We start from the raw sequence: 15,089 nt of genomic DNA, 5'->3' as shown, positions 1-15,089 counted from the left end.
TATAGCAATTTATAAATACTGTATAAAGTTTGCAATTTTTCAAAATATCCTATGGATGTTAAAAATTTCAGTGCATATTATTGGTATTTGTTTGTTTATAAGGTTAAATTTATAACACCTATGGTTCTAAAATACAAAAGCTGTAGCAAAGATTTTCAGAAAAAGAGTGACTATGTTCACTTCAATACAAACAATCAGTATTGTTGTCTAAGGAATTTGTTGCTTACAAAAAACTTAGTCAATGAGCTTTAAATGAAAGTTTAACAAAATAAAGTTCAGACCCTAAAAAGTGCTGTCTCTCAATAATTTTGTTTTATTTTATGCAATATAAGTCCACCTTTATGACCTTACCCTTTCCCATCTTGCGAATCAACACTCGCTGAATGGAAAATTAAATCTTCCACCAAATCCTTGTTACCTGCAATATAAAGCATTAAACATACAATATAACTTTCAATTATATATGCTAGTTTTACAATGTTACTATATTATGAAGACATTTCATTATCCGCATATTTAGAAACGAGATGCAAAATACTCAAGATACAATACCATATATTTAATCATAACACACTGTTTAAAAAAACAGTTTTAACAAGATTATTAATAAAATAAAATTGTGATTTCTACCATTGAGGACAGCAATTATCATTAGTGTGTAGCCTGTGGATGGCTCATGACAGTTGACATTCATATGGTTAAGCTTCAGCCGTATCCGTCCTCCCGGCACACTTGGGTCCTCTTTGACACCAGACTTGGAAACAGAGCCGAGTGCTTTCTCAGCAACATATTTCTGTGAACAAGACAGCAATAGTCAATCAGTTTTCTGATATTTTCACAAATGCCATTGTTAAAATATCAAACTACATAGCTTTATTATTTTTATATAGAATGTACCTGTACACTTGAACATAGATATAACTGTACTAGGAGGTTTTTAATTAAAGGGAGAGCTATGAGTACTAGTACATGTACTTTGCCTTACCTCATACTTTATAAAGAATATTGGTACACTTTTCAAACACAAAGGCTGTGCAGTTAGCTCAGTGGTTCCTTCACATGCTTCTTACCTAAGCAATCGGGTTTAAAACCTGGTTTCTGAAGCCTATGAGTTTGGTTGATGGTCACAATACCTCTGTATATTCTGGACGCCCCCATCCCCCAACATTAAAGACCATACAAAATTTGGAAATTTTTCAGAAACATTAAATGGCTGGAATTTGCATTATTCCAAAATTTGTTTCACATTTATGAGTCTAGCAAGCAAATTAGTGTTGCAACCCACTCCCGTCCTCGTATAATTCAGCCTCATACACGGTGAAAGACTTTATCAACTCTTAATACCTAGGTGCAGGATCAAATAACTTTATACAATGTAAAACAATTTTTCTTAACAATTTTAACTAGTGCATTAAAGGCTGTTTTTATGCTGCTAATGGCAATGTGATACATCATAATTACTTTATTTAATAAGCCTGTGTTTTTGGCCAAAATTTTGTATGTGTACAGCATTCATGTACACAGTCATTCTGCACGAAACGTAAAATTTTGTCACCGATTTCAGACGTATTCAAGGATATTCTTAAATCTTAAGATATCAGCTAAATATGCAAGAAAAACTGTCTTATATGCACTAAGGATTATAGATAATGTATTTCAATAAATTGCGATATTTGCAAAAATGAATTACTTAACGGTGTGTTTATATTCTGTCCAGCCTGTGTACAAACCTCTGAGAACCCTGTTGATCCTGCACCTTGAACACATACACCCTTCAAACACACTCCAATAGGTTAACAACAGCTTGTTGGTAAAACATTGTACACATATACATATTTTTTTTAAAGGACAAAGTCACATGTAATACTTTTTAGGCTCAACAAATGTATGACAAACAGGTTTTTGTTTAACAATCAGGTATTAAAAATCAGGTAACCAATTTTAACCACAAAGAAACATTTAAATTATTAAACCCCAAACTTTAATGAAAAAAACAAAAACAGGAATTTAATTTGGACACATCTGGTCTTCATCTGACATAATTGTTTTGATATCTCTGTTGTTGTTTATTTGTGTTGTCTTTTCACTTATTTTGTATTAAAAGTGATCAGGAAAACAAAATATAAACACGATAAAGATTGCATTCAGTTGAAGTCTTCATACTATTAATAAAAATAATAATAATAATAATAATCATCATCATCATCATCATCATCATCATCATCATCATCCTCTTCCTCCTCCTCCTCCTCCTCATCATCATCCTCCTCCTCATCATGTCATGTGCACAATACAATATAGAAACTGCCGCAACGGACCCTAGCACAACCGAAATGAGTACACAGAATGTTTAAGTTTTTGCAGTGGCATAAATATAGTGCGTAATATAAATATTTTTCTTTCTTAACTGTCATGCGCAGCAAAAGAACTATTGACTGTTTGAATCACACTGTTGATTCATATCAGCATCATAATAAATCCTTCGTAGTGTCAAACATGAATTCAGTGAATCGAACAATTAACACTCACCTAGTTTCAATAATTCAACTCTCAGCTTTATAACCTAAAGGGTTGCTGAGAGTGTCAATTCGCCGTCTATTGTATAAAGGTGCAGAATTTTATCCCCACTGAAAATGCAAAGGAACACTGAAACTGCAAAAACTTATCAACATTTACCTGTCTAAAGCACAAACTCATGCAAATGGTACCATTAAAGCAAGAAAGAATGTCTTTTTAATTACTTTGTTAATCTTTCACACGCTCTTTCCACCATAATGACAACTGTTGTAATGTTGCTGACAGAATGTGTCACTTTAGATTAGGTGGCAGTACACCAATATTTTGCACATCGTGATATTTTTGTAACCAAGTCGATAATGATGTTGAACAGTCGTCAAATATTTACACTGCGCGAAATTTCAAAATGAAAATGTCAGCAAGAAGAGTGTGTTGAAATATCGTCATGTCTTATAGGTAGCATGCAAATCTTAACGTCTGTAGGTTGCCATTCAGGTAAATTGAATAATGTGTTTTTGAAGTTTATTCATTGCTTTCCTTTATTGGTAAGCAACAACGTCTGTTAAGTGATGCACACAAAATATATGTGCAAAACTGCGATTGTGTTCAAGAAGGGGCTCATATGTACTCCCACAGTCGCCATAGAAAAAATTATCAAACTTTCAAAGGCTCTGGGAGTACGTTTATAATTATATGGACCAACACTCACCAGAAATTTTGTTCTGTTGTTATCACGAACGCATTTTATTAAGTCCGCGTCTTTAATGGGTCCCATCACAATGCTTCCTGATATAACGTATCAGATGACAGTGAGAAAAAATGTAATTTTACAAAAATGCAACACACACAATTCAGAAATTGTAGCAGAAGCTAAATCACACAAACAAAATTTTACTTCCTGTTTACAGTGTCGAAAGAACTTTGGTGTTGTAATATTCACACTTGCGAATTTAATAGCATACTCTTTAATTTTCTTCTCGTGATATTGATAAACGCATAATTTCTTTATTTCCTTTATGATTATACAATAAATTTATGTATATAAGATTTTTTTAAAGAAAAATGCCGTATTTCAATATTAGTTCATAGTATAACCCTTTCTATAAATAGAATGAGGATTTCCATTTCATTAATGACGTCATCATCATGTCTGCTAAGTTATTTCATTACATGAAGGAAACTCCCCCTGATTCTGTTTTCAGTGATATCCAGACATTGAATAAGTTTCAGGATGAGGTGAGCATTCAGAAAGTGTTGTTTTATATTAAAGGAAGCAAAAATGCTGGCTTCAAATGATGTCATGACGCGCTAAGTTAATTATTTTACATCTCATCAGTTCCACTACAACTGACAGTGACAGTTGAACTATTATATTAAAATAGCATAACATGATAATTATATAACAGTCCCATTAATATATACAGTACAGTTTGTTGTTATTGAATGCTTTGAGCTTTTATGAGTACCTATTTAGCCACATATTATCATATTTACCGCAACCCGGAGTCAACTAACAGTACACTAAACCATTAGAAATGTATACATTTGTAAGTAACTTCAATACACATGGATTTCTTTCTATATGTGTGTGACAGCTACAACATCTTCCAGAAGATAAAGCTATGCAATTAAATTGTTAAACAGTTAAATGATGTATCTAATTATAATGTATCTGTGACAATTTTTTTTCTTCTTGCAATTGGAAGATTAATTTAAGGAGTTCAGAACCTTTAAACAGTTTTTCTGAAGACAAGAGAGGGACATACAATGGTTTAGATAGACAGACCAATGCTTTTTATAAGCCTTTTGTGGGCATGACAACGAACATAGTTTGTCCTATTTTAGGTTTTACATTTTTAACGTACTATAAACGCATGCACACATCAGCACAGGTGTTTTACAGAATAGTTTGTTTGAAAGCATACGTTATCAGTTAAATAAAATATAAAGCATATTAGATATTTAATCATGTGCTCTTTTAACCCTAATTCAGTAAAAACATATTAATAAAATGTTTAGATACATATACTTCTAAAATCAGTACACATCTTGCGGTATTTTAATACCCAATACATATCTTATGCAAGACTCTTACACTTAAGCTGTTAAACAATCTCTAAAAGCTGGTTATTTGGTATCCAAATGTTTGGAACTTTGAAAAAAACCTACATTTAAGACAATTGTTATTTCCAATTTTGTGCTTGTATTCTAATAAGTGCTTTATATTGACATCAGAAACCTGTTATACGGCTTTATTTAAATCCATGATTGCATGAGTTTTAAACCAATGTTCCCCTAAAAATGCATTAATTGTTATCAATCAAAGTATTGTATGAAAGTTAAAGGATCAAGGCAGTCACCAAATGTATGCTTTGATAGATACCGGGTAAGTTTGTTGTATTTATTTAAAAAACAAGAAAAATGTACAGTGAAATGAATGCTAGACTGAAGCGTACAGTTAAGTTGCTAGTTTTGTACAGTAATTGAATGTAGGTAAAAATGCCAGAGGTCAACATGCCAGAGGTAAAAATGCCATAGGTAAAAATGCCAGATGTAAAGTGGTAAAAATGCCATAGGTAAAAATGCCATAGGTAAAAATGCCAGATGTTATACAGTTATACAGAGTTTTGAGCAATATATTTTAAAGGAGTATTGTACGGGAACATTTTTTTAATTGAACTTGTTCTTCTTGTCTCACTTATAAATTAAGACTGTCATTTTGTTGTTTTGTGCTTTATTCATTCTGTTTATATGTTGGGATTTTTGGTTTCTTTGATGAATCGGTCATTAAAGGAAAATATATAAAAGCAGGGCCATGACAAACCAGGCGTTGTCTATACCTCCAGTCTTGTAGATGTCGACGAGGAAACGCTTGCATCACTTCAATCCGCGGATATCTGCAAAAGAACAATTAGAAACCAGCGAGCACAAGAATTCCCCAAAGTAACTGATAATTGCAGAGAAATAATCATACAAGGAAAGTGGGAACAAAACTGCCAAGGTGATCCATTCCTGTTCTTTGACAGTGGACAGGGCAGTGAGTCTAGGATCCTATGTATAGCCACACATCAAATGCTGAAAAAACTAGCCGAATCAAACCAATGGTTGATGGATGGAAATTTCGCCATGGCGCCTGCACACTTCCATCAGTTATTTGTCATCCAAGTTCCTGTTGGCAACGTAACTGTACCTGCTGTGTTTGCCTTGCTGCCAGACAAGCGAAAAACAACGTATGAGGTATTATTTCAAGCCATTGTTGACACATGTACAGAATTGGGCTACCAGCCAGACCCTGTTAGTGTTATTGTGGACTTCGAAATTTGTCTTCCTCAATCCCTTCGCGCAGTGTTTGGTGAACATCTTGCTATACAAGGACTTGTCTCAAGCCACATGGCTTAAGATACAGGAGCTTGGCATGGTTGATGTGTACAAGACCAACGATGAGTTCAGGCACTTCTGTGGAATGCTTGACGGGTTAGCATTTTTACTGGTCGCAGACGTTCCGGCAGGGCTTGTGTACCTGAGAACTGTGTGCATGCCAGAGGGAGAGGACATTCTGGATTACTTTGACGCCACATACGTGAATGGCAGATTCAGAAATGTTTTGAGAAATGGCAACAATATTCTCCGCCCCACTCCTCCAAGATTCCCGCCGTGTGATTGGAACGTGTTTGATGCCATTATGAACGACACACAGAAGACAAACAACCAGTGTGAAGGGTGGAACAACCGGTTCACTCATCTAGTAGGACACCACCATCCACACATCTGAAAGTTGATAAAGTACATCAAACTGGAAGAGCGTGTCGCTGCAACAGTGATTGCCCAACATGAAATAGGCAATTTCCAGCCCAGAAAGAAAAAAAGAATGTATGGACAGCTCCAACAGAGATTGAAGAGTTTGTGTGTGAAATACCAAACCGGTGATAGGGAGCTTGGGAACTTCCTTCGTGCCATCGGACACAGCATTAGGTTTGGGTAACAAATTACTACTTGTTGTACAACCGGTGTCATGCGATAATGGATCTTAGTTCATTGTGTTTCCCTCTTTGAACTTAATATGTTGTCTGTTGACTTTGAGAATAATGTGTCAGTAATAAATGTATTACCGGGTACTAAAGATTCACATGCTTTTTGAAGAAATGAAATATTCAAATGTGTCTTATTTATATTGTTTCTGTGTCTTAAATGTGTCTTATTTATATGTGACTTCATACTTATGATTTAAAGAAAAATAGTATGAATAACAAAACTGATTTCAATTGGCAGAAATAACGAATATTAATGAATTGTACCGGTATTTGATTCTAAGTTTAAATGATTATAATAATTGCAACTAATGCAAGATAGAATAACTACTTGCATTACAACCGGTGTCATGCGATAATGGATCCTAGTTCATTGTGTTTCCCTATTTGTACTTTATATGTTGTCTGTCGACTTTGAGAATAATGTGTCAGTAATAAATGTATTACTTAAGATTCACATGCTTTTTGAAGAAATGAAATATTCAAACGTTTCTTATTTATATTGTTTCTGTGTCTTAAATGTGTCTTATTTATATGTGACTTTGTGCTTATTTTTTGAAGAAATTAAAGTTTCATATGTGTCAGATTTGCATTTTATCTATGTCTCAAATGTGTTTTATTTCTTAATCTCCACTTTCACACTTTGCGTTGTCTTTAATTAGGCTGCCTCTATGTCAAGAACAGATTACTGAAAACTCAATTAAAAGTGATAATATTAGTTCTCAATTATGCAATTGCGTATGCTATGGTTAGAATAAATAGACATGTATCAACATTTATTAACTGATATCCACATCACATGATAAATCCAATTTTTCCAGTACAGTAGCCAGGTGCCTGTGTATTGAGCTAATAAGATAGGGATCAGCACAGCATGTTGCTAATACACAGTGTAGACTTCCCCTGACTTTGATTGGATCACAATAAATTACAATAAGTTAACAGAACAGCGAATTTATTTGCGACATAAGCATATACCGCTAAACGTCAAACAATAATAATAATAATAAATACACAATACACATGCATCAAAATAACACCAACAAAATATTCATGCATTTTGTATAAATATATGACTTTTGCGAGAATGTTTGATGTAAGAGGGGTTAACTGATGTAAGAACCGATGTAAGAAAAAGCTCTTTCTGTTTTAACAAAATTAAGTGAATTTTTAAAATCCGCATTTGATATAAAAAAAAATGCAGTTAGATATTATGTACAAAATTTTAGTTGTGGGAAGAAAATTTACTTCAAAAATATTATCGGCTCTTAGTTTTAAATCCAAAGATATCATTACATAGATAAAAATCCAATAGCTTTTACAACGAATTTAACACTTTGTCTTTAATGACCGATTCATCAAAGAAAATGGTACAATACTCAATATCCTTAAAATATATTGCTCAAAACTCTGTATAACTGTATAACATCTGGCATTTTTACCTATGACATTTTAACCACTTTACATCTGGCATTTTTACCTATGGCATTTTTACCTATGGCATTTTTACCTCTGGCATTTTTACCTATGGCATTTTTACCTCTGGCATTTTTACCGCACACCCAGTAATTATGTCCCCCACTATAGTAGTGGGGGACATATTGTTTTTGCCCTGTCTGTTGGTTGGTTGGTCTGTTGGTTGGTTGGTTGGTTGGTCTGTTGGTTTGCGCCAACTTTAACATTTGCAATAACTTTTGCAATATTGAAGATAGCAACTTGATATTTAGAATGCATATGTATCTCATGGAGATGCACATTTTGAGTGGTGAAAGGTCAAGGTCAAAGGTCAAATATATGGGTCAAAATTGCTCATTTAATGTACACTTTTGCAGTATTTCAATATTCAAGATAGCAACTTGATATTTGGCATGCATGTGTATCTCATGGAGCTGCACATTTTGAGTGGTGAAAGGTCAAGGTCATCCTTCAAGGTCAGAGGTCAAAATTATGTGGACAAAATCGCTCATTTTATGAGTTCTTTTGCAATATTGAAGATAGCACCTTGATATTTGGCATGCATGTGTATCTCATGGAGCTGCATTTTTTTTATGTCCCCCACTATAGTAGTGGGGGACATATTGTTTTTGCCCTGTCTGTTGGTTGGTTGGTCTGTTGGTTGGTCTGTTGGTTTGCACCAACTTTAACATTTGCAATAACTTTTGCAATATTGAAGATAGCAACTTGATATTTGGCATGCATATGTATCTCATGGAGCTGCACATTTTGAGTGGTGAAAGGTCAAGGTCATCCTTCAAGGTCAAAGGTCAAATATATGGGTCAAAATTGCTCAATTAATGTACACTTTTGCAGTATTTCAAGATTCAAGATAGCAACTTGATATTTGGCATGCATGTGTATCTCATGGAGCTGCACATTTTGAGTGGTGAAAGGTCAAGGTCATCCTTCAAGGTCAGAGGTCAAAATTATGTGGACAAAATGGCTCATTTTATGAGTTCTTTTGCAATATTGAAGATAGCAACTTGATATTTGGCATGCATGTGTATCTCATGGAGCTACACATTTTGAGTGGTGAAAGGTTAAGGTCAAGGTCATCCTTCAAGGTCAGAGGTCAAATATATGTGGCCCAAATCGCTTATTTTAGGAATACTTAAGCAATATTGAAGATAGCAACTTGATATTTGGCATGCATGTGTATCTCATGGAGCTGCACATTTTGAGTGGTGAAAGGTCAAGGTCATCCTTCAAGGTCAAATATATGGGTCAAAATTGCTCATGTAATGTCACTTCTGCAATATTGAAGCTAGCAATTTTATATTTAAAGTGCATGTGTTTCTCATGGAGCTGCACATTTTGAGTGGTGAAGGGTCAAGGTCATCCTTCAAGGTCAAACGTCATATAGGGGGACATTGTGTTTCACAAACACATCTTGTTATATTGGGAAACATTTGGTGTAAGTTTTCCCATAGTTATCACTTTATATTTAAATATTTGCAGCAGTATGGCCATCTCGTGCAGTATGTGTTTGGATTTCTCACAGACCCATCAAAGGTAAAGGAATAAGTTGTACTCTGTATTTAATTAAATTATTTATAATACTTATTCTTTATTTGATTTGACTTGTAAATTGTGCAAATACCTTATAATCAATATTGGCCTAGTATTCATTAATCATATGTTTTATAGTATAATCTTTATGAAATGCTAAGCGTATGTCAATATTCTCTTTCTTGTGTACTTAGGTATTTAGATAAAACTATGAAATATACAGTGGATTGTTCCTCCCTTAATTTTAGCTTACATAATCAGAATAATCTGTATTATGAACCCATTTATTTATAAAAATGTTTATGTCTCTTAGGTCATTATTATCCAAGTTTTTTGTTCTTTCCAGTCTTTTAGGTTAATGACACAGCTTGAAGATTTTGCAGCAGAAAATGGAGTCAGTGCTGGAGCCTTGAAAAATGTCTTTAAAAGTTTCTTGTCCATTCCAAGCAGTATGTTTTTGCCCTTAACACATTAAACATTTACATATGAAGAAAATATAAAATTAAGTTAAATGTATCGATAGATTTCACTAAGAAATATTTTGTGAAATATGAATTTGAAGTCTGTTTTATAATGCAATTGTGTTGTTGTTGTGTGTGTTGAGTGAACAAACTGGAGAAGAACATTTAAATAGTATTTTCATTGAAATTAAGTATTTACAGTCTTCATACTTATAATGCTAGTGATTTACTTGCAGTTTGGAAAAGTATATATTAATCCATGTTAATAATAATACTCATTACTATATAAGTGGCATCATGTAAAAAGGTGCCTTATGCAACATGCAATTGCGCAGTCTGGTTAGGAGCTTCTCCGTCTGCTATAAAGTCAAGGTTTTGTGGTCTCATTAACTCTTTGCATGCTGGGAAATTTGTCGTCTGCTAAAATGTTGTCTGCTGAATTTCTAAAATTAGCATTTTCTTCAATTTTTTTCAAAGAATACTATCAGAATAGCAAACAGTTTGGATCCTGATGAGACGCCAAGTTCTCATCTGGATCCAAACTGTTTGCAAAGGCCTTCAAAATTTGGTTCGAGCACTGAGAGAGTTAACAGAGAAGGTAGCTGCTGATGAGACTTTGGTGTTGAGCTGGCTGGGCTGGAGCAGCACAAGCCACAAATGACATATGACCCCTTTTTGTATGACACTGCTGACATGTAGACTTATTTTGTATCTATGCTCAATTCTTGTTTCAGATGCATTGAAAAAGAGCCTTACTCCTGAACAAATTAGAGAAGATCTTATCAATCTTGGTAAACAATGAAATTAATATGTTAGCATAAATATATTCAATATGTGGGCTCATTTAGAAGAAGGATCTTTATGAAGTTATAGTTTAAGCAGAGATCTGAGTAATGTCATATTGTTTCATGCTGGTATTTAAATCATCGTAATGAAATTTAATTCATGTATTTTTAGCTCACCTGAGCATAACGTGCTAAATGGTGAGCTTTTGTGATCACCTTTTGCATGTTGTTCGTTGTGAGTTGTCAACTTATGTCTTGTTAACTCTCTAGAGGCCACATTTTTTTGTCCGATTTTCATGAAACTTGATCAAAAGATTTGTCCTAAAAATATCTTGGATGAGTTCGAAAATCGTTTAGATTTATTGAAAAACATGGCGGTCAGGGGGTGGTTTTCCTTATATGGCTATAGTAAAACCTTGTTAACACTCTAAAAGTTACATTTATAGTTCGATAATCTAACTTTGCTTAATTGAAGGTAGAAAGACAAAAACGTACATGTGATGATCAATTCAATAAGAAAACACAATTGTATTAATGTTATGTGGCATAATAATTTTTTTTCAAGGATTGTCAGACAGTTTAAGATCAACTGTACCAGAATAGACAAAATAATACTCTAGAAGAAAAAATATAACTTTGATTAATATTGTCAAAAATCATTGTAAGATACTGTCTAATAGTCTATTTGTTGCCAGGATTGTCTGATGCAAAAGCAGACTATTTTGGAGAGCAATGGAAGACGAACCAGCTGGCATTGTCACGAAGTGCACTGGGACAGACGTTAATGGTGAACCAGCTTTTAGACATGGAGTGGAAATTTGGAGGTAAGTATTACCATCTTCTGTAATATGAGCTGTATTGACAGGCAAACTGTACATAGCAATGTTTAAAAATATCTTTAGATATTCTTATATGAACTGTAAATACAATTTAAAAACACAAAATCAATAGTACAATTTTGAAGTCAATAGTGAATGATGTTTTAGAAACATAACAAGATACTTAATGTGGAATACTGGTGCTAAGACTGCTTTTTACATTTATTAATTATGTCCCCCTTCAAAGAAGAGGGTTTATATTGTTTTGCTGAATGTCGGTTGGTCTATCAGTAGACCAATTTATTTCTGATCAATAACTCGTCAACGAGATGACCCCTATCAAGGTCACTGTCACTATATGTGTGAAAATTGTTTCCGATCAATAACTCATCAACAAATTGACCGATTGGCTTGATACTTCACATGTGCATTGGCCTTCGAAATAGATGACCCCTAATTAAATTTGGGTCACTTGGTCAAAGGTCAAGGTCACTGTTACAATAAGGGTGAAAATCATTTCTGATCAATAACTCATCAACGAATTTCCCGATTGGCTTGATACTTCACATGTGCATTGGCCTTGGACAGTAGATGACCTCTAATTTAATTGGGGTCACTAGGTCAAAGGTCAAGGTCATTGACACAATAAGTGTGAAAATCGTTTCTGATCAATAAATTGTCAACGAATCGACCGATTGGCTTGATACTTCCCATGTGAATTGGACTTGGACAGTAGATGACCCCTATTTAAATTGGGGTCACTAGGTCAAAGGTCAAGATCACTGTCACAATAAGTGGGAAAATTGTTTCTGATCAATAAATGATGGTCAATGAATCGACCGATTGGCTTGATACTTAACATGTGCATTGGACTTGGACATTTGATGACCCCTATTGAAATTGGGGTCACTAGTTCAAAGCCCGGTTTTGGTGGGGGGGGGGGGGGGCATATGTCTCCAACCGCGAAATATCTTGTTGCAATTATCTCTCAATCTATGATAATTTACATCAATTATGCATGATAAATCATGATATTACTGAGATTTGACCCAAGTCTTAAAAGACGTATACAATGTCTGTTAGTTGGAAGGTATCAGCAGCCACGTTAAAGACAGACAGACAGACAGACTTTTATTCAGGCTTTTTCAATAGTACATCGTCTTCATACTTAAATATACACAATTTTCTGTGACAAAAATAGGTAAAACAACAAAAAAATACAGAATATATAATAGTCATTTAAGAATATAAATACAAATAAAAACAATCATCGTCAAGAGAATGCAAGTTCTATCAATGGGGCAATGAAATTTATTGAACAGTATTAATAAGGATAATATTTTTACAACAAAAGCTTTTTTGATATATTTACATACATTAGTAATTAACAATTTGTCACATGAAACTAATAACTTGTGGAATTTATACACAGATTTTTTTGTTTAAAATATACACAGGTTAGCTTTGAATGTTACTGTGTTTGGTTCCAGTGACTGCAGCCAGCAGTGAGTTGGATAAGGTGGGCAACACATTCCTTCAGCTGAAACTAGTCATCAACACCGGCAATGGGGTCTCCAACTCCTACATGGGTATATAACACATTGGGGCATTTTATTAGTTTTGACCGTGTGAAAACTAATTCTTCTACTCACAACTGTTAGTTATGCCTCGGCTGTAAAGTTAAATTAAATGAATATCATGTGAAGTAATAAAATATCTTACAAGTTAGTGTGATTGATTATGTGTGTAGCCATTAAGAAAAGTGTAGCAAAGTTATTTCATTGACCTGTCTGGTAGTGGTACAAACACGACTCTACTTGTTGCAGAATAAAACATTCTGTAATATATTTATATTGACGACTTTTATTAAAAAATTCTTGAAACATTTGCCAAATGGCTCCTTGGATTTGGGAATTATTTTGTTCTTAACATTTTAGATATTTTATTAGTCATTTGTATGATAGTGCTGACTTTTTAGCTCGACTATTATATATAAATATATATAGTGGAGCTATCCTACTCACCCCGGCGTCTGCGTTAGCGTCTACGTTAGCGTTAGGGTGCAAATGTTAAAGTTTTTGTACTACCCCAAATATTTCCTTTTTCCCTTGACATATTGCTTTCATATTTTGCATACTTGTTTACCAACATGACCCCAACCTATAAACAAGAGCAGACAACTCTATCAAGCATTTTATCATAATTATGGCCCCTTTTCCACTTAGAATATGCAGCAAATGTTAAAGTTTGCGTACTACCCCAACTATTTTCAATGTCCCTTTATGTATTGCTTTCATATTTTGCATTCTTGTTTATCATCATGACCCCAATCTATAAATAAGAACAGACAACTGTATCAAGCATTTTGACAGAATTATTGCCCCTTTTATACTTAGAAAATGCATATTATTGATAAATCTATGTTAAAGTTTGACAAAACAACACTTACCAGACATACCACAACAATGCACTCCACTCAAACCATCCCCCCACGCCCCCCCCCCCCCCCCCTCAGAACCCCCCCACCCCATCCCCCCCCCAACAAAAAAAATATATTTGTTTATTATTTTTTAAAGATCATCTATTAAATGATCACACACCCACATTATACCCCCCCCCCAACCCCCCCCCCCAAAAAAAAATATTTTTTTCTTCTTATTTTTTAAAGATCATCTATTAACTGATCACACACCCACATTATACCCTCCCCCCCCCCCCCCCCCCCCCCCCCCTCTCCATGATGGCTTACGTTATACTGTCAAGCACTCGATTAGTCGAGCGCGCTGTCCTCTGACAGCTCTTGTTTATTCTGGTTTCAATGAAAACCTTGCTCATCCATATTTGTTGATGTTTTGTGTTGTTTCAGAGTTGACGTTACCCCAGTTTTACTCATTCCTGCATGAGATGGAAAAAGCCAAGGCCAGTTTAGAATACCTCACATAACATCACCCTCGAAAAATAGACAACAGTTGTGATAATACACATTTTTATATTAATATTAATGTACGTGTATTTTTAATTAAGTTTCAGACAATCAGTGATGCCATAGATGTGGTGAAAATAACATGTTGGGGAAAAGTTTCAATTTTCAAACATGGTTTTTAATAAATCTTTACATAAAAACAGCACACTGACACAACTAAAAGCGATACGTCATCTGATGTGGTATCTTCATTATTATCATCGTTACTGTGTGGGTTTTTTTCCATTTCATTATTATGAATTTGTTTGTGTTTGTATGCTTGTAAGTGTATATAACTTAATAAATATGAGTGTCTGCTCATTATTCTGATATTTTTGCTTTACTTTGTTCACACAGGTTATGAAGGGACATACTTATGAACACAGATACTGTGATTTTTGTAATAATTATATAAATGCTCGTCATATCATGTCATTAAGACACAACATATTTTAACCGAATCTGCAGAACGTGTCAACTTGCAATGTAAATCATTTGTCAGGCATCAATTA

At 34.2% G+C, this 15,089-nt stretch overlaps 2 protein-coding genes across 4 annotated transcripts in view; one reads left to right on the top strand and one right to left on the bottom strand.

The window, feature by feature from the left end:
- The window catches only part of LOC127881941 (ankyrin repeat and sterile alpha motif domain-containing protein 1B-like), a 36,751-nt gene extending 33,322 nt beyond the window's left edge, over positions 1–3,429 (bottom strand). For 2 of the 3 annotated variants that reach the window (XR_008050341.1, XM_052430197.1), the window contains exons 1-3: positions 3,227–3,429; positions 631–793; positions 352–418 (exon numbers count right to left, since the gene is read on the bottom strand). Coding sequence is in view for 1 of the 3 variants with exons in the window: in XM_052430197.1 (XP_052286157.1) it covers positions 352–418; positions 631–793; positions 3,227–3,292 (296 nt within the window). In the remaining 2 variants the exon portion in view is untranslated. Of the gene's footprint in view, positions 1–351; positions 419–630; positions 794–2,529; positions 2,630–3,226 lie in introns of those variants that run through there. The other variant, XR_008050342.1, reaches the window with a different exon arrangement.
- Positions 3,430–3,587: 158 nt separating this feature from the next.
- On the top strand, positions 3,588–14,907 carry LOC127881949 (COMM domain-containing protein 7-like). The gene is made up of 7 exons (XM_052430213.1): positions 3,588–3,753; positions 9,501–9,554; positions 9,898–10,000; positions 10,747–10,803; positions 11,493–11,621; positions 13,106–13,204; positions 14,482–14,907. The coding sequence occupies exons 1-7, from the start codon at positions 3,664–3,666 to the stop codon at positions 14,556–14,558; spliced, it is 609 nt and encodes a 202-aa protein (XP_052286173.1). The 5' UTR covers positions 3,588–3,663; the 3' UTR covers positions 14,559–14,907.
- Positions 14,908–15,089: the final 182 nt, after the last annotated feature.

The sequence above is a fragment of the Dreissena polymorpha genome, chromosome 5, assembly GCF_020536995.1.
Source record: "Dreissena polymorpha isolate Duluth1 chromosome 5, UMN_Dpol_1.0, whole genome shotgun sequence".
In the NCBI taxonomy this organism is placed as follows: domain Eukaryota; kingdom Metazoa; phylum Mollusca; class Bivalvia; order Myida; family Dreissenidae; genus Dreissena; species Dreissena polymorpha.
This window is presented reverse-complemented; position numbering and strand designations above follow the sequence as displayed.

Coding starts and splice junctions, on each gene's coding strand:
- LOC127881949 (XM_052430213.1), top strand. CDS start 3,664: ATGTCTGCTAAGTTATTTCATTACATGAAGGAAACTCCCCCTGATTCT. Junction 3,754..9,500: donor TGAATAAGTTTCAGGATGAG/GTGAGCATTCAG, acceptor AAATATTTGCAG/CAGTATGGCCATCTCGTGCA. Junction 10,001..10,746: donor TTTCTTGTCCATTCCAAGCA/GTATGTTTTTGC, acceptor TTCTTGTTTCAG/ATGCATTGAAAAAGAGCCTT.